Source organism: Dipodomys merriami, unplaced genomic scaffold (genome assembly GCF_024711535.1).
Source record: "Dipodomys merriami isolate MVZ:Mamm:240054 unplaced genomic scaffold, mDipMer1.0.p SCAF_5, whole genome shotgun sequence".
Classification (NCBI taxonomy): Eukaryota; Metazoa; Chordata; class Mammalia; order Rodentia; family Heteromyidae; genus Dipodomys; species Dipodomys merriami.
Genome location: NW_027206068.1, coordinates 55,541,220 through 55,564,139, shown reverse-complemented (window position 1 = coordinate 55,564,139; position 22,920 = coordinate 55,541,220). Strand labels below are relative to the sequence as shown.

The 22,920-nt window shown below is 36.9% G+C and overlaps 1 protein-coding gene and 1 non-coding gene across 9 annotated transcripts in view; one reads left to right on the top strand and one right to left on the bottom strand.

Moving 5' to 3' along the window:
- The window catches only part of Cadps2 (calcium dependent secretion activator 2), a 423,408-nt gene that overhangs the window by 329,639 nt on the left and 70,849 nt on the right, over positions 1 to 22,920 (top strand). For all 8 annotated transcript variants that reach the window (XM_069996657.1, XM_069996656.1, XM_069996659.1 and 5 more), the window contains 2 exons: positions 10,782 to 10,885; positions 18,943 to 19,099. In XM_069996657.1, the coding sequence (XP_069852758.1) occupies positions 10,782 to 10,885; positions 18,943 to 19,099 (261 nt within the window). The remainder of the gene's footprint in view (positions 1 to 10,781; positions 10,886 to 18,942; positions 19,100 to 22,920) is intronic.
- LOC138810245 (U6 spliceosomal RNA) lies at positions 21,108 to 21,213 on the bottom strand. The gene has a single exon (XR_011367056.1). It is a non-coding gene; the product is annotated as a U6 spliceosomal RNA (small nuclear RNA).

Below are 22,920 nucleotides of genomic sequence, written 5' to 3'. Positions count from 1 at the left end.
ACTTTTATTTTTACCCTCTCACTTCTTAATTTTTCAGTTTTGTCTTACATCTGGATTGAAATCACATTGTTTTAACTTTCTGTTTGGACATTGCATCTTCTACTTCAGTACCTTAATTTCCTACATAGAAATAAATGGCTGAGGACTGAAGGCATGACTTAAGTGGCAGAGTACCTTCTTAGCAAGGAAGATCTAACGCTAAAAAATTATATTAAGTGAAGTAAGCCAGGCCCAAAGAAACATAGGTCCCATGGTTTCCCTTATTTGCAATACTTAGTTTATGTCTGAGACAAGCAGAAATGGTCAGATAAGTTGATATTAGGTGAAATGAACCCCAAAATAAGTATTCAAATGTTTTTTCTTTCATGTGATTGTTTCTAACATATTTATAAGATGATTTCTTTGTTGCTTTGTATGTCCCTCCCCCACGGTATAACCCCTGCTTTCACTGTATTTGATGTTGGTTTAATTTGTGGAGGTGAAGGGCAAAACAAATAGTTTAAATAGGGATACAGGTGGACCCATTGCAACAACGAGATGTACAAGTCGTTATGTTGAAAACGAACTTTACAACTTTGGCTGGGGGAGGGAGCGAGGGGGGGCGGGGGTGGGGTGGGAGATGGGAAGGGGAAACAAAGGAGGAGGCAACAATGCTTAATAAGAAATGTACTCATTATCTTGCCCATGTAATTATAACCCCTCTGTATGGTATTTTCACAATTAAAAAAAAAAAAGCATATAATTCATAGCTAGTACATCAGGAACCTACAGTTTTCCCAAGATTTGGAATAAATAATATTCTTCATTAAACTTCCCCTGGTGAATACTTGTCCTCTGTAAAAATTATGTATAAGCGCCCCATGAGAAAACAAAACATTTGTGTAACATCCCCTTCACAGTACTCCTTACCAGGAATTATCCCCTCAGCTGTGATCTGTGACTCTAAGAGGCTCTTGCTACAATCCTTTCCTTCCTCCTCTGAAGATGCATGGAAATCTCATTATAAGTGTCCAACACCTGCTTCCTTAAAGGTCTCAAAAAGGATGTCATTGCGCTCAGCTCACTTGACAGTGTGTCATGGATTTGTTACTGTTGGTTGGCTTGTTTTATTTTGTTTTGTTTGTAATTTTGCTTCTCTGGAATGCACTTCACAGATAAATGCAGTCTTGAAATAACAAGCTTTCTTACTTTCAGAAGCAATTTTGTAAAAATTTGTCATTCTCCAGAGGCAGAACTTGAAAACAACAGATTGGTGACCTCTTGTTTATTTACTAACATGTGTCATCAGGTAAACCAAGTGACATATACCAGCGTGGCTCCGGCAGCACCTTGCTAATCTGAGCAGTTTAGATACATTGAGAGGTCTCTTCCAATTGTACAAAATCAGAGTAATGCAAAGTGACAGGTTTCTACTGCTCCCTCAACAGAGTTTACACATGCTCTAAGTCTCTAGCATATATATCATAGTTTTGGAAATTAGGGGTGGTTCATTATTTGTAAATTGTATCTAAGTAGTCATTTAGCCTCAGATGCTAAACTAAGAAGCCCTAATTGGGTGTTATTTTAAAGCAATATGCAATCCTTATATGTACATAGTCACCTAAATATATACATATATTATTTCAAAGAGGACATGTATAAAATATATGTAAGCCTCAATGCATGCACACAGGATCCACATGTATACCTAGACACACACACACACACAGTGGTTAATAAACTCAGGATATTAAAGCTGTAGGAATATTCAACACTAAAACCAATCCTACTCCCTACACCTTGTTTTTACATATATCAACTACTAGACTTTCTCCACAATCTTAGCAACAAATAATTATTGTTAAGACATGACTTGGCTGTCATAGAAAACCTTGCTCATGTATCAAAGGAAATGAACATATTCAGACATCAAGAGTGTCTCATCTAGGGCAGGTAAAATGGCTCACCTTTGTAATCTCAGGTACTGGGGAGGCATTGGTCCAAGACCAAGCCCAGACAAAAATAGGTGACCATAGCTAAATAAGGGCAATATGGATCAAGTGGCAGACAAAGAGTGAGGCCCTGAATGTCACCCCTCTCCCAAAACAAAGGAAGAAAAGTCCTTTGAGTAACTTCTTATCGACTAAGGCTGCTGAATTTTTCCACTGGTACCTTTTACATTCTAGTTGATTTCTCCAGTAAACTTTCTTTTTAAAATAAATGTCTCTTCCAACTGGCTTCTGAGCTGGTCAGCCTCTGAAGTCATTTTCACCTTCCTATTCCCCACATCTTCACCCCCTCAGCCTCACCGACCTTGCCTGGCTTATATTCCATTCCCATTGCTCACAGGCAGAAGTTCTTTTCTATTACAGAAAAGTGAGTTATAAGGAGCAAGATGCAGATGTGCGTTTGGGGAGATGATGGGGCCCTTCTCCTCATGACTGAATGGATGTTTTTGGTAAATACAATTAGAAGACAAAAAGAAATCAGTATTGAGTCAAAGATGTGATGAACCTTACTTGGATATTGGCATGGCAGTCACTGAGATGAATGTTGCAATTTTCAGTTTCTGAATGGGAATTACATTTAAAAATTTTATGTATATGTGTATGTATGAATGTATATGCATGGATGCACATATGTATGTATGTATGTATGTATGTATGTATGTATGTATGTATGTATGTATGTATGTATCAGAACAACCAGGAGGAACTGTTTATCAGTTTCAGGTATTGAATGTGTATATAAACACATACGTACGTGTAACTGTATGACAGGGCTCAAGAGGAGTTGTTTATAAATCGGTCATTAGCTGGAGAAATTACACTGAAAACATTTGTCCTCTCATTAGACTCCAATAGCCTTGTGATATCCAGAGCTATCCAGAGCAGATTAAGTTTTCAGTATAGGAAGCTTTTTCTCTCCTTTACACCTTCAGAGTTTTTGTAGCCAACAGCATCATGAAGAAGTGTTTTCCCTATAAGAACATAAACTTCCTGCTTTTCAAACTAGCTCAGCTTTACAGAGCTCAAGTCAAGGTGTCTATTCTGTTATAAATTGTAGAGCTATAAAAGCTTACAACAAATGATAAAAAGAAATGTTAAATGTTAGGTATGGGTGCTGTTACCCTTCACTGCATTATCCTGTCACCCCAACACCTATTTTAAGGTATTAAGAAGAACATGGGCCTTCAAATGTCCCCCAAAGAAAGTCTCACATACAGTGAGACATTTCTTTCTTTCATTCTTTCTTTTCTTGGAAAGGATTAGGCTATGTAGCCCAGGCTTGCTTTGAGCTTGTGATCTTCCTATCTTGGCCTTCTGAGTGCTGGGGTTACAAGCATGTACAGCCATGCCTGGCCAGAGTCACTAACTTCAACCTCATATGTATTTCTGACATTTTATATCCTACTCATGGTCACATCTTAGTGTGGTTTTATGGAGATTGTTCAATTTAGATCCAGCCCAACTGCCAAAAGCCACTGGCTAATTCTTCTTTGTTCTGCAATTGGCCATTGACATAAACATGTACTTATTGATGTGTGAAATAACCCAGTGAAGTGTTTAATCTGACTGTGACCACAGAACAATTATTCCAAAGCACTATATCATTAACATGACTAATTCCAAGGAGATATTAACTGAAACTTAACTTTAAATGACAAGGTCATTAAATGAGTCAGTCCCATTGGGAACCATGGAAGTACAAGGCTACAAACCTATTGTTTCCAAACAAGTGTGGCATTAGTATCTTCATGGCTTCTAAACAGTTGTAAAGACACCCCACCACCTTAGAGTAATTATTTTCATTCATTCAAAGAATTGTTTAAATATGAACAACATCCTATCTACTAATAATCTTACAAAAACATGAACTCTTTCTGGAATCTGCAAAGTCATCTTTGACTTAACATGCAGAACATAATTGCATAACATCAAGCGTAACTTGCTCTGTATATAGCTTGATTTGCAGTAAAGTAGGAAATCATATTTATGAGGGTCTCCTTTGTTTTTAATTGTGTTGCTCATAAGCACTATCGTTTTCTCAGCCTGCATCATGAGCATATTACCTGACAACTTACTAGAAATGCACATTCTCCTGCCTTACCAAGACTGAATGAAAAACTCTGGAGATTAAAAACAAGGAATGTGTCTTTTAGCAAATCCTCCAGGTGGCTGTGATGCATGCAAAAGTTCAACACAGCAGATCTTCACCAGGAATATGTTGCTATGGAAAGCAACATATATCAGCATTTATAGAAAGAAGCATTAGCCTTCATTGAACCATTGACCTTGCAAAGAGATCCATGATGCCTCTTAGACTTTCTGTAGCTATCAGTACCATGTATTGTAATAAATAGATCCAGGTTGAGTTTTAGGAACCACCTCTCCCCCAGCCTCTAGAAGTAGTCTTCATAGCACCTACATACTGTTCCCTCTAGAGAGTTCCTCCACAATCATGGTAACAGAGTCACTATTTCAAAGAAGTGGCAGGCGGGCAAGGGAGGGGCTGTTTTGTTTAATAGGGAAGAAAGTATCTGATTTCTCACCTTTCTTCCCTCTTGGGCTGAGAAGGCCCATGAGAATCTGGCCAGGATTATAACTCCCTGGAGCCAGCTGCCTCAGCTCCTGGCACCATGTCTCTTTCTACAAGTTGCTTTGTCTGGAGCTAGAGTCTTTCTTCTACCAGGATATTTCAGTTTAAAAAAATATAGATTTTCTGAGTCATCTGTGTGGGTTATGCAAATAGAACAAGTAACTTCAAAAAGAGTTAAGATTCAAATTGCAATAGCTTAAGGGTCCAGAAAAAAATTCATGAGTCAGCAAATGCAGCATAAAGGGGTTTAGGGAATATAAAAGGGCAGTGAAGGCTTTTCACGTAGAGAAGTTTGCTAACATGGTCTTTATTGATCTTTCTGGCCAGAACAAATTATGTATATGCCCATAAGAGGGTCAGTGGGTGGTGTGTATAGTACTGTAATCCTAACTTTAGCTCTGCTCTCTACATAGGCCTCCTTTTCCTCTCCTCCCCATACTGTCCCCCCATTTTCTGGAGTTATCTCAAGAGTTCCCCCATACTTGTTCTATATTTCTCAATCTATCTCTTCAGTACCAGGATATTTTATCTCATTCATCTTATTTCTGTTGGGAGGATGAGACAACAGACGAGTGAGTTTTTCTTTCCATTGCAGGAGGGAAAAGGTGGAGAATTTGGTGTTAGGCTGCTACTAGCTTTCTAAAATCAAAACACGTATGTATAAAAACTACTTTTTCTGTGGAACTTACATAAGCCATTCAAGAATGACTTAAATCTTTGCTGTTTGTGGATCTATAAGCTTGTTTTTTTGCAAGCTAGGATTCCTATTGTTAAATCTAAACCATCTCTCTATTCAGTCTTTTCAGAATTTTTTTGGGGGTCTGGTCGTGGGGCCTCAACTCTGGGCCTGGGCACTGTCCCTCAGCTCTTCAGTTCAAGGCTAGCACTCTACCACTTGAACCACAGCTCCACTTCTGGCTCTTTTTTTTTTTTTTGCTTATGTGGTTCTGAGGAATCAAACCCAGGGCCTCATGCAAGCAAGGCAAGCGCTCTACCACTGAGCCACCTTCCCAGCCCCATTTTCAGAATTTATTATAGAACTTCATCATATAAACCCAACATGGATACCATGTTGATATATATTACTTCATTGACCAGTTAGAGAGAGATGCACACAAACTCTTTGAAGTCAGATATACCATCTTCTTCATTGTTGTACCCCCTCAGTTGCTAGGACACTATATTGCACATACCATATACTTCATCAAATCTAAGACCGCAAAATCAAGAGAGCTGAAAAATCAAACAGGAAATCTAAATGCATATAGAAGGAGTACTTTTTATTGTCTAGAAGGTCATTATGGCCTAAATGCAAGAAATAGAGGGCAAAACAATATTGGGATGAAATAGTGTCCTAGTTCTTCAGTTTAACATCATCTTGAACACTGCTCCTTGCTTCACCAAAAAAATATAGATACAACCAGTCTTTTAAAAGATAAGGTTTTTTGGGGGTGTGTGTACGTGTGTATCTAGGCATTTTTAAGTGTTGAGGACACTTAAAATTGGACTGTGTTCAGTCACAGGTGTCTCATGCCTATAATCCTAGCAGTTCAGAATGGTGAGATATTTAAGAGTAGTGGTTTGAAGCCATCTTGGCAAATCAAGACCCTTATCTCTTATCTCCAGTTAACTAGTGAAAAGCTAGAGATGCAAGCATGGATCATGTGGTAGACTGCCAGCTATGAAGCCCTGAGTTCAAACCCTTTTATCAGCAACACAAACACACACACAATTGACTGCAGTTGTCATTATGTATGTATATGAAATCATTGAAATACATGAGTTTTACTTATTAAGGTCATTGAAACAAATTATCAAAAGCATTTTCTTTTTTTATATTTTATTTTTTAATTTTTTTATTGTGAAAATACTATACAAAGGGGTTACAATTACATGGGCAAGATAATGAGTACATTTCTTATTAAGCATTGTAGCCTCCTCCTTTGTTTCCCCTTCCCATCCCTTCCCATCCTCCCCTCGCCCCCCCCACCCAATCCTCCCCGCCTCCCCCCACCAAAGTTGTAAAGTTCATTTTCGACATAACAACTTGTACTTCTCATTGTTGCAATGGGTCCACCTGTATCCTTATTTAAACGACTTGTTTTTCCCCTTCCCCTCCACAAATTATACCGACATCAAATACAGTGAAAGATCGGCTTATACTGTGGGGGGAGGGACATACAAAGCAACAAAGAAATTATCTTATAAATGCGTTAGAAACAATTGCATGAAAGAAAAAAAACATTTGAATACATATCTTAGGGTTCATTTCCCCAACATCACCCTATGTGACCTTTTCTGCTTGACTCAGACATATACTAGGTATTGCAAATAAGGGAAACCATTGGACCTATGTTTCTTTGGGCCTGGCTTACTTCACTTAATACAATTTTTTCTAAGCCTTTCCATTTCCTAACAAATGGGGCAATGTCATTCTTTCTGATGGAGGCATAGAATTCCATTGTGTATATATACCACAATTTTTTGATCCATTCATCTACTGAGGGATATCTGGGTTGGTTCCATATCTTAGCTATAGTAAATAATGCTGCAATAAACATAGTTGTGCTGGTAGCTTTAGTGTGTTCCTTTTTGTAACCATTTGGGTAAATGCCCAAAAGTGGGATTGCTGGGTCATAGGGGAGCTCTATGTGGAGTCTTTTGAGGAACCTCCATACTACTTTCCAAAGTGGTTGAACAAGTTTATACTCCCACCAACAATGCAGTAAGGTTCCCTTCTGTCCACATCCCCTCCAGCATCTGTTGTTATTAGAGTTCTTGATTTTTGCCATTCTAACTGGGGTAAGGTGGTATCTTAATGTTTTGATTTGCATTTCTTTATGGCTAGGGAGGTTGAGCATTTCTTCATGTGTCTATTGGCCATCCTTCTTTCCTCTTCAGAGAAGTTTCTCTTTAAGTCTTTAGCCTTATTTATTGGACAGTTGTTTCTTTGAGGATTTGTTGTTGGGGGATTTAAGTTTTTGAGTTCCAAGTATATTTTAGATATTTCAAAAAGTATACTATATGATTAAAAAGGAAATGCTCTTACTATTCTTCCCATAACCTCTTGAGACCTTCAGCATGAACAGCACTGATCATCTATCATTAGGGACCTTGAAAGGAAATGATAGCAAAGCAAGCAGCCAAGGAGAATATCTTGGCAGTACATCTACTCTTTGGAGCCACAAACGAAAAGCAGAACCTACCAAGGCAAAACTGTCAGTCTGTATTATAACTTCTCATCTCCCTCCATTTTCCCTATCAGCAACACTTCTTAAATGTAATGAAAAGGAGTTACTCTAGGGAGCCAACAAGTTTTATCATAGAAAACAAAAAAGTGTTCCAGAATGAAAAAGGATCATAGCCAAGAGCAAAGCATTTGAAATTCATCAAGAAACCTTGATGCTTCTGGCATATTTGTTTTAAATGTCACTATTGGCAATGTACTACAACAACCAGCAATTTGGTGTGAAGCTTGAAGAATATAGAGAACATCTGTAATGCTGTGGAAATGTTTCAAAAAGAGTAAAAAAAAAAACTTAAAAAGAATTCTCAAACATTCACCATTATCTTATTTTTATGCAGCTATTGATAACCTTGTTATATAGTAGGATTCTAAGGAGTGCATTAAACTTCTTGCTGTAGTCAAATAGGTAAAAGCCAACAACAGCATAATGTTGTGCTTGATAAAAATGCCATATTTTAAAAAGTATTAAGAGTGGCCATTATGTTCAAGTACAAAGTTTCAATCCTCTCATTGAACTTAGTCTAGGAATAATAAAATGTTTTAGACTTCAAACTTCACCTTGAAAACAAGGTACTCTAAAACTTTTTATTGAAGGTAAAATCAAATACAACAGCTAGTTTTTAACACACACTTAGAAATAAGTCATGATATTATTTCTTCATTTTCCCTACTTTGGTGTACTTGTAGCTAAGGATACTTGTGTGTGTGTATGTGTATGTGTGTGTGTGTGTTTCCTAATTAGAGAATGGAAAATTAAGAACTGAAGTCTTTAAGTAACATTTAGTTTATTTCATCTCAATCAGCTGTAAGACCTTGAAGCCTTGATTTACTCTCATTGAGATTCTGGAAATGAGACTTAGGACTTATGATTACCTAACTTATAGATTAGTTGTGGTTGTGAGACATAACATCCTCCCGCATGATTGTTGTCTACAATGGTATTTGTATATATGTTTCTGCCTTTCTCTTCCTTTAGGAAAGCCATGCTGTACACACATGTCACAACACAACCATTGTAAGCAGCAAAGATTCTCTAAGTTAGAAGGAATTGGTTTTCTAATTCAGTAACTCAGCATTTCTTTAGCTTATGGATGACTTTGTTCCTTTCTTGATCTTCATCTTCTTTTCCATTGCACAGTCGTCTTCCCATAATCCCATAATCCCACTCACAGAACCTTGCCAGTCATTGTTACCCACAGTCACCACCTACCACAACATTTTCTTAAAGTTTGAGTTATTTCGAGGCCCTGTTAAAAAACACGCACCCTTAGCTGTCAGTGTAGTCATCCATTCTATGCATTGTCATACTTAAAGCCTGCTGTGATCACCCATCATTGCCAGAGCCAGCTAAGGGTTGGCTCCTGAGACCCACAGAGGGGAAAAAAGCTCTTTTTGTCTGAGCATTTTATGTCTGTGTCTTACAACCTATTGAATAGGGCACAGAGAGTACTGTGAATGTAAGACAGTACCTGTGGTTTGGTTCAGATTAGGCCGAGTGTGTCCCCTGAAGGTTCACATGAGGAGACATGGCGTCTAGTTCTTAAAGTTAGCACTCATAAGAGCGTTTGTCATAAAGCAAGGTAACCCTACCTATCTGGTCCCTTTTTCCACCTAACCATTTTCCTTTCTACTTCACTGTGTTCCATGAATACTAAAGCTAAACTAAAGGAGACTGCCTGATGTTTGGATGTTCCCATGCTAAAACCTCTTTTCTTTACAAATTACCCAGTGTTGGGTATTATGATACAGAAACACGAAATAGAGGCGAGGGATTCACCTTGAATGCTTATAGGAAGACTTGTTTTTCATATCAAATGTGAACACAGTTTTCATCGCACAGAAAACATTTAATGTCTGCCTGCTGGTTGCATCTTTGAAACCAACTACATCCTTTTTTACTTTTACTGGATTAGGTATAACTGCTCTTCATCTTTATTACATCCTATTCTTTTTTGCACCAATTTGGCTCAAAACTGAAAGAATGTCCCTGCATCTTGTATATACATTTTTCTAATTTGGGGAGGGGAGGGGAAATAACAAAATGCTGAAATAAGGATACAGGTTGGCCCATTGTAACAATGAGATGTTCAAGACCCATATTGAAAACTTTACAACTTCAGTGGTGGGGGCGGGGAGAGGAGCTGGGGAGATGGGGAGGGAAGGGATGGTAGGGAATAAACAAAAGAGGGAATAACAATGCTCAATAGGAAATGTACTCATTATCTTACTCATGTAACTGTAACCCCTCTGTACAGTATCTTTACTATATATGTATATATATGCATATATGTGTGTGTGTATATATATACATATATATATATATATATATATATATACATATATAATACTTCTGCCCTAATCCCCGCTCCCATAGTTAAAAGGTAGGCTGTGATGGTAGCAGGAAAGCAGAGGAGGGAATCAGTTAATTGCAGGCTGTCAGAGATGTTTTAGGTGACTCTGTACTTCTTGAATTTAAGATCAACATGAACTATAGACATTCAGGCTGGGAATTTAAATAGCAACAACAACAACAACAAAGCCTGGATTTTGCTAATGCCAGGAATGACTCATCTGGTGAGAAAGGTATTGTACCGACAATACAATACAGAGAGAAGGAAAAGACTGTGGTATCTGCTCTCTTTGTGTTGCTGACCTTGAGGAGAATTATAACTTGTTTGTTGCAGAAGTTGAGCATCTAATGTGCGGTTGCACCTGTTAGTTCTTATGTACTAAATGGCAAAGCACTTGCAGATCCCTGTGAATTGCTTTGTGGGTGCAGCATTTTCTGCAATCTGGTGAACTGGCTTTAAAAGAAAATGTATTCAGTTGTGTTTCTTGCATTCCTGATTTCTCAAAAGTAGGCTTTCCCGTACTATTTGAACACTCTGGTTACATCTTAGGAGATGTTTGGCTTTGTGTTTTCAAGGTGACATTATTCTTTTCTTTGTCTATGCAGAGACCATGAACCAGGCGACTCCTGCCAGGAAGCTGGAAGAGGTTCTTCATCTAGCCGAGCTCTGCATAGAAGTCTTACAGCAGAATGAGGAGCATCATGCGGAGGTGATGACTTGTTTTAACTGTAGTGCAAAGCTCTCTGTCAAGCTTTGCTGTCATGGGAGCAACACTGAAACAGTAGCCTGCCTGCCCAGAGTCTTGATTCATTTCTGGCCATTCACCTGTGGAAAGCTGAGAAGCCTGTGTGCATTTCTTGGAAGTGTGACTCCTAAATGTGAAAAAGCAATGGTACATGTGTATGCAATTTCATATACGTATTGCCAACAATAATCACGATTTGTGGCCCACAGTAGAGCTTCTGAGGACTGTCCCAGAACGTCGTGACTGTTACACCAACTAGAACACACCCACCTTTGGGTGCCAGTCTGCTTGCTAAGCATATTTAGTCTGGAAATGCCATTAACATGAAAAAGGAAAGTTTGTGTTAACCTTTAAGATAAAATTAAAAAGAAAGCATTCATGGCTATAGAGCGGAAAACTCTGTACTTGCCTTCCAACTACCACAAAACTGTAAGATTTTACTGATCCTACATTACACTCACACACCACACACACACACACAGCCTCAAATTTTAGAGCCCTTTGTGGTAGGGAAGGATATACTCAGGTAATTTTTCAAATTACAATTACACACTAACATTTGCTGTCGATATGGAACAGTTTTTCACTGGGCAAATGCTTATTTCAAAACCAACACCCCTTAAATCCTCCCTCTATTAAAAAAATAGTCATTAGCTTTTTTTTTTTTTTCTTTGCCAGTATTGGAACTTGAACTCAAGGCCTCACACTCTGGCTTAGCTCTTTCACTGAAGGTTGGTGCTTTAACCATTGAGCCACATCAGCTCTTCAGTGGTTAACTGAAGATAAAGGTCTCTCAGATTTGTCTACCCAGACTGTCTTTGCACTGTTATTCTTACGACTCAGCCTCCTGAGTTTCTAAGATTACAAGTGTGAGCCACCAACAACCTGCCCAGTCATGAGCTTATTTGTAAAAATAAAATGAAATAAAATTAGAAATTCCTTGAATTTGAGTTGGATAGTGGAAACTTGTGGAAGTAAGGAAATGTAGTAAACTCAGTGCCCCAACAGTGTATTTATTCTTAAAAAAGCATATGCAAAGGACAAGGGGTTAAAAAGAAACAGATACCAATGGAGTTACAAAATATGTGTACTTAATGATGCCTAGTTCTAAAAATACAAGAAACTATAGGATCTGTATTTTCATAAATTCTTCAAAAAGGGTATTTATGAAACTGTACTGTAGGTAACTGATTTATTGTATCTGATTATAAATATGATCATTCAAAGCATCTGCTTTTGGCTCACACTGTGGAATCCAGTTTTTAGCTTACATCTGTCATGTGTGAACTTGTTATGGATATTTTATTTTAAACTGAAGAAACAGCTGCTTCAATAACTTGAAATGAATTCCCAGGAGAATCTTTCCTAGGCTTGTACCCACTGCTATGTTACAATGCCTGTGATTATATGATTTTAAAAAAATACATTTTTAGTCTTTGTCCCTTCCTAAAAGACATTACCATAAGACTATTAAACCTTTCTAAATAGAAAAGTCTAGATATCAAATGGTACTATCTATTTCAGCTGAATAGGTACATCTTTTATTTTCAAATATTTTGTAGGAATTAAAAACTAAACGTCATGCAATATACACTTCATGTGATCATATCAAACAATAATGTACCAAACACAATGAAAATATAGATGTTATTTATTTTTGAACCCACAAAAATACAGTAGGTTTTATTGAAAGAGGTAATAATAACACTGAAATATAGTCTGAAACAAACAAAACTTCTGGTGATTAATTCTTGTTCAAATATTGTATAACACTATGGCCTTTCTCTGTTTCATTATGCTCCCAAATGCTTGGAATGTCTCAGGGAAGAGAGGTGAGTACACTCTTTCCAAAAATTTCTACCAAAAGATAACTCTTTCGTGTGGATTCAGGGGGGAATTCTTGATTATAGTTATTTTAAAACCAACCTGGTTTCTTGAAACTATAAAGTGTTTTCCTTTGGATGGACTAATCTTTGGTTTATCTTATTAAAATGGCTGTGAATAATTACTGCCAACTCTCTAAGTGAAACAGTTGAAGAGATGTTAATATTTTGGTTGTGTGTGTGTGTGTGTGTGTGTGTGTGTGTGTGTGTGTGTGTGTGTGTTGTGTCTTTTTCTTTTCTGTATATTTTCTTTAAACTAAGTCTAACTTTTTCCCTGAACAACACTGAGAGTGAATTGGTCTGATTCCAAAGTCATTTCCAGAGTGCATTGGTGGCCAGCACTCTACACTGAGATTTATTTTGCCGGCTGTTCAAGTCAGAGTTTTTTTCCTCCATGAAAGTGTGCCTAGCCCAGCTCCCTTGGGTGAGGTTAATGTGTCTGACTTCAAGTGGCTGGCGTGTCAGCTCCTTTTCTCCTCATTCTGCTTTCCTCCACAGTGGCCGTTTGCTTTGCAGGGCTAAGAGGTTGTTTCTGTCCTTCAACAATTTCCCAGTTAAGCGGGTTTGTGTCCTTCAGATGTTTGACAGTAACTTGCTTATAAGGCAATCTTGCCTTCTCTCCAAAGGCCTCTCGACCTCTCCTCTCAGGCTTTTCTTCAAAATTCCTGTGTTTTCTCCTTAGAAAGTAGCTTAAGCTCCTTCCTAGAAAAACCTCTAAGACTGCCTTCACATTTTAGTGACCAGACCATGTCAGACCAGAATTTTAGGGTAGTGATCTGAGAGTTTTTCATCCTGAAGCTGCTAACTTTCACAAAACTGTCATGTCCCCAGGGCTTGTTAAATGTCTCGAACAAAATTAGAATATAGATGTTATTTATTTTCAAACCCACCAAAAATACAGTTATAGAGTTAAGTAGAGTTACTATTAACTATTAGTTAAATAGAGTTACCTCTTTATTGAAAGAGGTAACTCTAAAAAATAAAGAGGTAACTCTAACACAGAAAGCTATTAGTATAACACACGATCATGGGTGTATGCATGCGCGCACGTGCACGCGCGCACGCACACACACACACACACACACACACACACCAATTTTCTAATAAAAAACACCCACAGTGATTGACCAACTTGTCCAATGTGCATTTCTATTTAGTGACTGAATGAAAGCTTACACCTGAGTCCAGACCCAGGCATTTACTACTAAACCACATGTTATCTTCCTGTTGAACCAAAATACCTAGAGTGGTCACCTGGTCCTGCGTGATTCTGCTGATAGATTTGACCCATGCTATCATTGCAGGGATTTCTCCCTGGACTCTTAGAGTACTCAGAGAATGTACAGACTTTTGCTGACAGAATTTTGCTGCTCATTATCACAAAAATATCTTGACTGAAAGTCCCTAACAAGTTTTAAAGATAATGTATCCACCACATCAGAAACACTTGGGACAGAAAGGGGACCTGGCAGTCACATGAAGTTTGCAGCGAAGACAGCTCTCAAGTTAGTGCACCTGGTGGTTCATCTTAGTTTCAGCTGACTCTGTTCCAGCTATCTCCAGTCACAGATCCAGGACACAGAAAGGACTTCTACAGAGACCCACATATTTCGATGTACACACTCATTCCCATATACATCATTATTTGAATCTAATTTAACTTCTGAGTAGATTCAAACATTTCAAATCAGTGGTTTGATTTTTTTCGCATTTGCTTTTGCTTATTTGTGTCCTCATTCCTCTCCAGTGTCATGCTTATCTAAAGTATACAGATTCCTTAAAATCAGGTTATATAAGAGAATTATCTATGGATGATATTTTAACTCTTTACTACTAATGATGATACTACAATAATTTTAACATTTTACTCAATTAGATATTATTTATATTTGGATAAGCTTGTAAAAGGCTTGGTCTCTAGACTCTGATTTTGATTCAAACTAAATGCTCTTTTGCAAATTAACTCTGTGATACTAGACCAATTGTTTTCTCTATATTTGCTAACATAAAAAATAAAATTAGGTGTTCTACCTAATAGAAAGGTTTGTTTCAGAGATTAAGATAAGCTTTACAAAACTTACAAACTAGTACTTGGTATCTACAGACAGAGTCATGCTGTTATTTTTTTAAACACATACACTCATGTTAGAAGATGTGTGTGTGAATTTCAACACATTTTAGCGATTGCTAAATTTACATTTAGCAATCTACATTTACATTTGTACAAAACTTTTCCTATTGATTGGGTTTTCACAGAAACAGGGCGGGGAGGAGGGGGGGAGGGTCGATGAGTGTGGTGATGGTCAATTCTCAGAACTAGAAACTTAAATGGAACAGACCTTTAACTTCTCAAAACATGAAGCAGCAGGTTCAAAGCCTCAGTTCTTTGCTTCTTGCCTTAAGATTCATTCTTATCTCTACTGTTTTCAACTTTATTCCTTAAGCATACCAGTCTGTCAAAGTACCTTCAGCTTGCTATATTTTTAATTTGCTTTCTTCATGTGTATTTATTTATATAGTACTGGTGATTGACAGGTCTTTATTCTTTTTTTTAGAAAGTTTTTTTTTATTGTGAAAATACTGTACAGAGGGGTTACAGTTACATGAGCTTAATGAGTACATTTCTTATCAAGCATTTAATTTTATTGTAAGAGTGATGTACAGAGGGATTATAGTTACATAAGTAAGGTAATGAATATATTTCTTGTTGAACATTTTTACCCCCTCCCTCTTTGTTTTCATTGTGTAAGACTTACTTGTTTTGTATTACCCTCTTAAGAAAATGGGTCATTTCCTTCTGTATCTTCCAGCTCATTTACAATCATTGATGGCTTAGACTTAGAACAAAAATAGGGTGAACTCAGATAATCAGGACCTTCTCATTGGTGTCCTACCAAGAGATACATCTCAGAGGGGTTTCTTCTCTCTGGCAGAGACCCTGCTGCTATTTAACTTCTTCTCACTTCGTGAAGGGGTAGCTTAGGGAGGACTTGACACCACTTCTCTCAGGGTAGGAGAGCTTACAAAGCCAGAGAAAGGACGAGATGGGAAGTAGAATCCATCTTGGGTTCTCAAAATGAGGGCAACTCCGGCCTTTACAGTGGGTGTTTAATGCTTTCTCCAGTGTCACGAACCACAAATTAGCATCCAGTACAACTGGAAACATAAATAAATACTTCTGCAAACAATGAAAGTATCTAGCTGACAGTAAAATCAGGAAGCTAAAATTTAAAAATAGGACTATTTTGTTATATATTATTCCCCATTCTGGGTCTGTGTTTCAAGTCTACTTTAAAATGAGCTTTAGGAACTTTTGTACTGAAACAATCCTGATCTCACACTACTGTTATTGTCAATTTTAAACTTCTGAATTGGCTATGAACTGAATGTGAGACTGTGAATCTCTCTCTCTTTTCTGTGCTTTTGGTTTAGTTGTGGATTTATTGTTGTTTTGTTGTTGCTGTTGTTTTATTATTATTATTATTACTATTATTATTTGCTTTTACTAAGGTTTCTATATTGTTCTGAATTTCTCAGTGAGGAATCTCAGGTTCCTCCATTTCCTGGTCACCCTAACTACTCCAAAAGGCAAAAACAAGGTATATGTAATGAAATCATGTATAGCAGACTACCCTTTAGGGTTATACTGTCATATATTATACAACACATATTTACACAAAAGTTATTCAGGTACTAATAATATTGGCAAGTAAGAATATGTTCTATTTGCATAGAACATACCATTTTCAGAAAGTGTTTATGTTCATTTTATCATATTATTGAGGCAGACCTTAAAATGTCGCTGACTTTTAAATCTACGATGGATATTGTATGTTTCTTTCTTAAGTCAACTTCTAATCTATTTAATATTTACTAATTACTTATGTGACAATGACTGGTTTTTTCTCTTTCTTGCTCTTATCCTTCCTTTTTACTTTCTTTCCTCCCCGACTTCCCCTCAGCAATACCAGAGTCTCACGCTTGCTCAGCTTACATTCTGTGAACCATACTTTCAATAGTTCTTTATTTTGCTAGTTATTTTAGAAATGGAGTCTAGCAATGTTTTCTGTCTAGGCTCCCCTCAAACCATGATCCTCTAACTCTTAGCCTTCTACGTAGGATTACAGACATGAGCCACTGCTGCCCAGCTAATTATATGACATTCTTTATAAACATATTATTATTGTAATATATCAGGTGTTTACTACACAGTTTTTAAGAAAATTCTGTGTAAAACTTTTATAATACACCTTAAATTTTGTAATTTGTCTCCTCCTTTTTAATCCAATGTATAGTTGAATAAATGAAGCCAAGTTTGAATGCAAATATGGACTTCTCTGGCTGTAGTGTTTTATCATTCATTTTAATTTATAATTTTAAGTTGGGAGAATAATGAAAATATGTCACAGAAGTGTTTTTTATGGCTGTTTGGCAAAAATATTATGACACTACCTAAACCTTAATAGAAAAAATGGAGGAAAGATAAGGAAGGCCAAAAATATTTGAAATGGTTTTTTAAAGGGATGAAAGTCATGGCATATGTCTTTAACCCCAGATACTTGAGAAGCCGTGGTAGAAGGGTCGCAGGTAACACTCCTGACTTTAACCTCCAGTACCATACCAAAAATAATCCATAAATGTATTAAAGACACTTAAGTAAAAACTAAAAACAGAGAATTCCCCATTATTGTCAAGAACTATCTAAAAAAAACTAAGTATTTTTTCCTATCAAAACAGCATGAGAGCTGGATACATGTGGTTTACACCTGAAATATGAACTACTCAGGAAGCTGAGATCCAGAAGATTTGGGATTAAAGCTAACCTGGTCAGACAAGCCCATAGGACTCTGCCTCCAATTAACAAGCAAAAATTCTTGCTGGAGGCCTGGTTCAAGTGATAGAACACCAGCTATAAGCAAGCAAGCTGAATGAGTACAGCACCCTGAATGGGTACCAGGAATATAAACAAATAAACAATAACATAAAACAGCTTGTATTTTAAAAAGTGATTGCTTCTATATCCCAAAAGGCCAAATAAACTACTTAATCGAGTAGAAAGTAGTAAATGGGACATACCTAGACTGTCCTTGTACTGTTGCAGTCTAAAGGCAGACAACAAAATATTTATATATAAGCAACACTATAGCCTGAGAAATAAAAGAATATTGATGTCATAGAAAGTATCAAGGGGACTCAACTTAACACCAGAAGGCCAGGAAATCCTTTAAGTGAATTATAGACCTGGAACAGAGATTTCACTCCAGGCTTTGTAAAATGTTTACAGGGTTTTGTCTCTTTTTTTCATTTTTGGGTGTTGTTTTTGTATTTTGGATTTTACTCTAGTGTATTAGGAAACTGAAAAGAGAGTTTAAGCTGAGAAATAGTGTTTATGTTTTTAAATGACTCATAAAAAGAAAATTAAAAGGAACAAAGATTATTTTCCTGCAGAGCAATTTACGTGTAGAGGCTCCAGCATACCTTTTATCCAATAATACTTAGAAGTTTATCCTAAAGAAATAAGCACTATATTAAAAGATTTTATGTAAAGATCTTTACCACACTGTCAAATAGGAATTGCAAAAATTGGTGAAAGCCATTTTTGTAGAGGAATGTTTAGATAAAATATTCTTACTATCTTTATGTAGTTGTAAAAAGTTTTAATTTAACATGTCAATTTGTGAGTATATAGAGGACTACTAAGATGTCCTTAAAAATAAAATCAAATGTGATTATTTTAGACTATGATGTCAACTGTGCTAACATTCTTATTTGCAGAAATAAGAAATATTGGAAATAAATATGCCAGGATATTCATAATCGTTAAGCTTAAATGATAATATATGGAATTTTCTTTCTTTTTGTTTTGCATTATAAATTTACCAAATGTTAAGAATTAACCATGTTGTTCTTTTCTTGAAAACAACAGATGTTTATTGTAGATTTTATATCTTATACATCAATGCCAAAGTTACTAATGCAAATATGGTTATTAAAACTTCCCACCCAATTGAAAAATATGCATGTGGCTTATTATTATTTGTGACAAAAAGCATATTGTCACTTTTTCAGGTGGCATGGTCTTTGTGTATGTCCCCAACTAGTAATGTGTTTCTACCTTGTTTCTTTATATTTCTACAGGCATTTGCCTGGTGGCCTGACTTACTGGCTGAACATGCAGAGACGTTTTGGGCTTTATTCACAGTAGATATGGATACTGCACTGGAGGCTCAACCACAAGACTCCTGGGATAGTTTTCCTCTTTTCCAGCTACTTAATAATTTCCTCAGAAATGACAGTGAGCACTTACGCTTTCTTTGGCCTGGGAGGTGGGGATGGGTGGGGATGCTGTACACATAAATGTGTACTTTCAAGAGTCCCACATCTGGCCCAAGAGTCGATGAGGGGTAACAGTATGTGTGCATTCAGCCTCATACCAAGGTCTGAAAGAAACAAGTGTCACAGTGCTTCACTTCGCTCTGGCCCTCCTTAATTCCTACTCTCCAGCCTTTGTTGAGGACTAGTGGCCTAGACATCCTTCCCTTTGCACTTACAAGTTGGGTCAAAAAGTCTCCAAAGTCCTTGGAGTGCTCTCATCTCTGAGAGACACCTTAGAACTCTGTCCTCATTCTACCAAAAAAAATTAAAGAATCATTCTAAGCTCCCCCTAACAGGATCTGTGGACATACTGTTAGTAGGAGCATGGATTTATCTCCTCACATAATAGGAAGATATTTCTGTGTAGTATGATATGCTCTTTCAGTATTTAAATATTAAAGAGAATATAAGTGATACATTTTACAGTTGTTCTACTAGAGAGTCAGACAGTCAGTGGATATCTACCACTTGAGCAATGGCTCCACTTGTGGCTTTCTTAGTGGCTGATTAGAGATAAGAGCCTCAAAGATTTGTATTGCTTAGTCTTGTTTTGAACCACAATCCTCTGCTCCCAGACTCTTGAGTATCTAAGATTCTAGGCATGAGCCTGTGATGTTTCTTTTAGTTTCCTAGACTGAGGTCTAGACAGGATTGGCCTTCTCTATTGCAGTACTTGCAGTGATCATGGGCTCCAATTCTCTTCTTGGTAAAAATGTTTTCTCATTGTACAGTAAGTTCAACAGTGCCTTCTCCCAACTCTGTTTCTAGTTTGTTTTGCTTGATCAGTGCTACTTGTTTTATCTCCTTCTCCAGCTTTTAACCTAAATCCATGTTTTCTTTCCTTTTTTCTTAACTACCACATTGGCTTTATCAATCTCATCCACTGTTTCCTACCTTTCTTGGTTCATCCCTGTGAGTCTCAGGTATAATTGGGGGACAACTTTATTTGATATGAACTTATATGAGATATTGTTGCCTCCAGGGTTATGCCAGACTTTAGATAGCAAGCAGATTAAGAATCTTCACTCTAGTAAGAGAGGCACCATGTTGTAGCAACTAATGATGTGGGGTGGGCTTTGGTGCCAGAGCTTCACACCTATCACTTAACCTTTGGTAATAATTTCACCTCTCAGCTTTAGGTTCTTCATTTATGAAAGGAGAAAATGATAGCACTCACAGAGTCATTGGTGGTAAGGACAAATAAAATGATAATTCATACCAAATCGATACTATTATTTTGCCTATTTCCAAAAGTCACTCATCACTTGAAAGCTAAAGAACAAAGCAATGATTCCTCCTTCAGATTCAGCCACAGTACCTCCTCTCAGAAGTTGTGATTACTCACATTTAATTATCCCCTTACGAATCATTTACTCTGAATATTAGCCTCTCTCAGTTTTGAGGATCCAATTTGATGCCTTCCTGCCAGCTCACACACTTCAAGTGACCCTCTTCCTTTCCCAGTCTCCTCACATCCATGGTGTTCTGCTAATGAATTGCAAGTCTGACTTTCAAGCCATGCATAACAATAGATCTATTACCAAAATTTAAAACATATATTAGGCATTATGTCTCTAAATAGGGGAAATAGTGTTAGATATTTGTTTTAATATTGCTTTCTCAATTTGAATGCAAACTTAAGAATCAACCATATTTTTTTCCATTGGGATTTATTCAAAAGTAGGTATTCATTTGCTCAAAAACAAGTAATTAGGAAGCATAAATGAATCACTTATCTTACTCAGACGTAGTCAGAATTTGTTCTATCGAGGAAAAGAAAACATTCTATAGATGTCTTAGACATTTTCCTGGCGACCACTACTACAGTTCCAGCATATTAACATCATATTTGCTTTTAAGAAGAATTCTCACAAGTGACTAGGGAATATCAAAATTAGAAATTACAATTTTTAATGAGATTTGAATTTTTTTATTTGGAACAATTCACAAATTTTCCTGGCATTCTTGCTCAGGCACCATGTTAATCTACTCTGTATTGTTCCAATTTTATATATGTGCTGCTGAGGAGAGCACTAATTATCTTCTCCTGTTTGGGGTTATTTATATAACATTGACCACTATTAAGTAATAAAACATTGTACAATATTGTACAGCACTTATGAGAATGAAGCATTACTGGCCACTTTCAAGCACTCGCAATTTTGACAATAAAAATAGATCCTGTCTTTGATTTTTGCAGTGATTAGCAGATTTTAGAAAACATCAATTATTTCTGAGAAAAACAGCTCCTTCATGTAGTGAGATAAATAGAAAAGTTCCCCAGTGCCATAATTTCCTTTCAGGGCTGGGAGTATGGAGTGATCTGGGGAATTGAAATAGAGCACAGTAACTCCCACCTTATACTAAGACCACTGAATAAAAACACAGTAGATGGTGAAACATATTTTTTTCTAGCCACCACAATGACCCTGCCTTAATTGTCATTGAGTGTATTTGTTTTATTACATGCTTTAGCTAGTCAGATGAAGAGTTAGTAGATTTCATTGTTTAATGTCAGAGTAAGCTGCCCCCAAATTGTCTTGCAAAACACTGTCTATACTTTTAGTCCCCCTTAACAAGAGATCTTTATATGACAGCCAAGGTATTACAGGGTTTCCCATATTGACTCAATCAGGTATTAACATCGAAATCATTCTTAATTACAACTTAAACTAGTCATGGGTACTAGAAACAGACAAATGGATTAGAAGTTGTAACTAGAAAAAGGAGATAATTTGTTGAATTACTTGTTACATGGGCATGAGTGTGTGTGTGTGTGTGTGTGTGTGTGTGTGTGTGTGTGTGTCTGCCTGCCTATCTGTCTGTGTCTGTGTGTATATTTGTGTGTTACAGAAAGCACACCACTAATTAGAGATTTTAAATGATTGTGATTCCTTATGAATAAATAGCAATTCGTACTAATTATTTTAGTCATTACTAAAATTGCTAATCACCATGAATATCAAGAAATAATTCTCACATTTCCGGTTCAGTTTTCTAAAATTTGAAATTAACAAGACCCCTCAAACATATAGTGATATTAATTAGAATTTGTACTTAATTTATGGCTCTAAAAACTTATAAAGAAGGCTTTTTTGTTTTCTGATTTGGAGGTTTTGGTTATCTAGGGTTTTTTTGGTCAGTCCTGGGGTCTGAACGTTAAGCATGGGTGCTATTCATCAGCTTGTGTGGCTCGAGTTTTCAGATCTACCACTTGAGCCACAGTGTCACCTCCTGCTTTTTCTGAGTAGTTTATTGCAAATAAGAGTCTCACAAACTTTCCTGCCTGGGCTGGCTTCAAACCACAGTCCTCAGATCTCAGTCGCCTGAATAGTAGCTAGGATTACAGGCAGGAGCCACTGATACCTGGCAGAAGAGTTTTTTATTTTTTTCTTTTTAATTTACTAGTTTAGATGTTTCCATGAGTAATTTACTCTTATTAAAATCTTCATACTATGATATATTTAAAGGTTGTTTATCTCTGGATGTGTGGAAGACATTTTAAATAAGCCTCCAAATGGGAAAAGCTAACAAGGGAAGGGTTACCTCTAAAAGGCAACGAGGCAGTAGGGGCTTTGTCCATGAGGTTGGGGGGGTGGGGATAGGGAGAGTGGGAAGAAGGGACTGAAATGGACAGGGTCTGATCACTATAATCCTATAGAAATTAACAAAAGTTAACAAAACAGGGTTTTTGGAGAGGGCTTTTTTTGTGGTTTTCCTTTTGTCCATTGTAGAACTCTG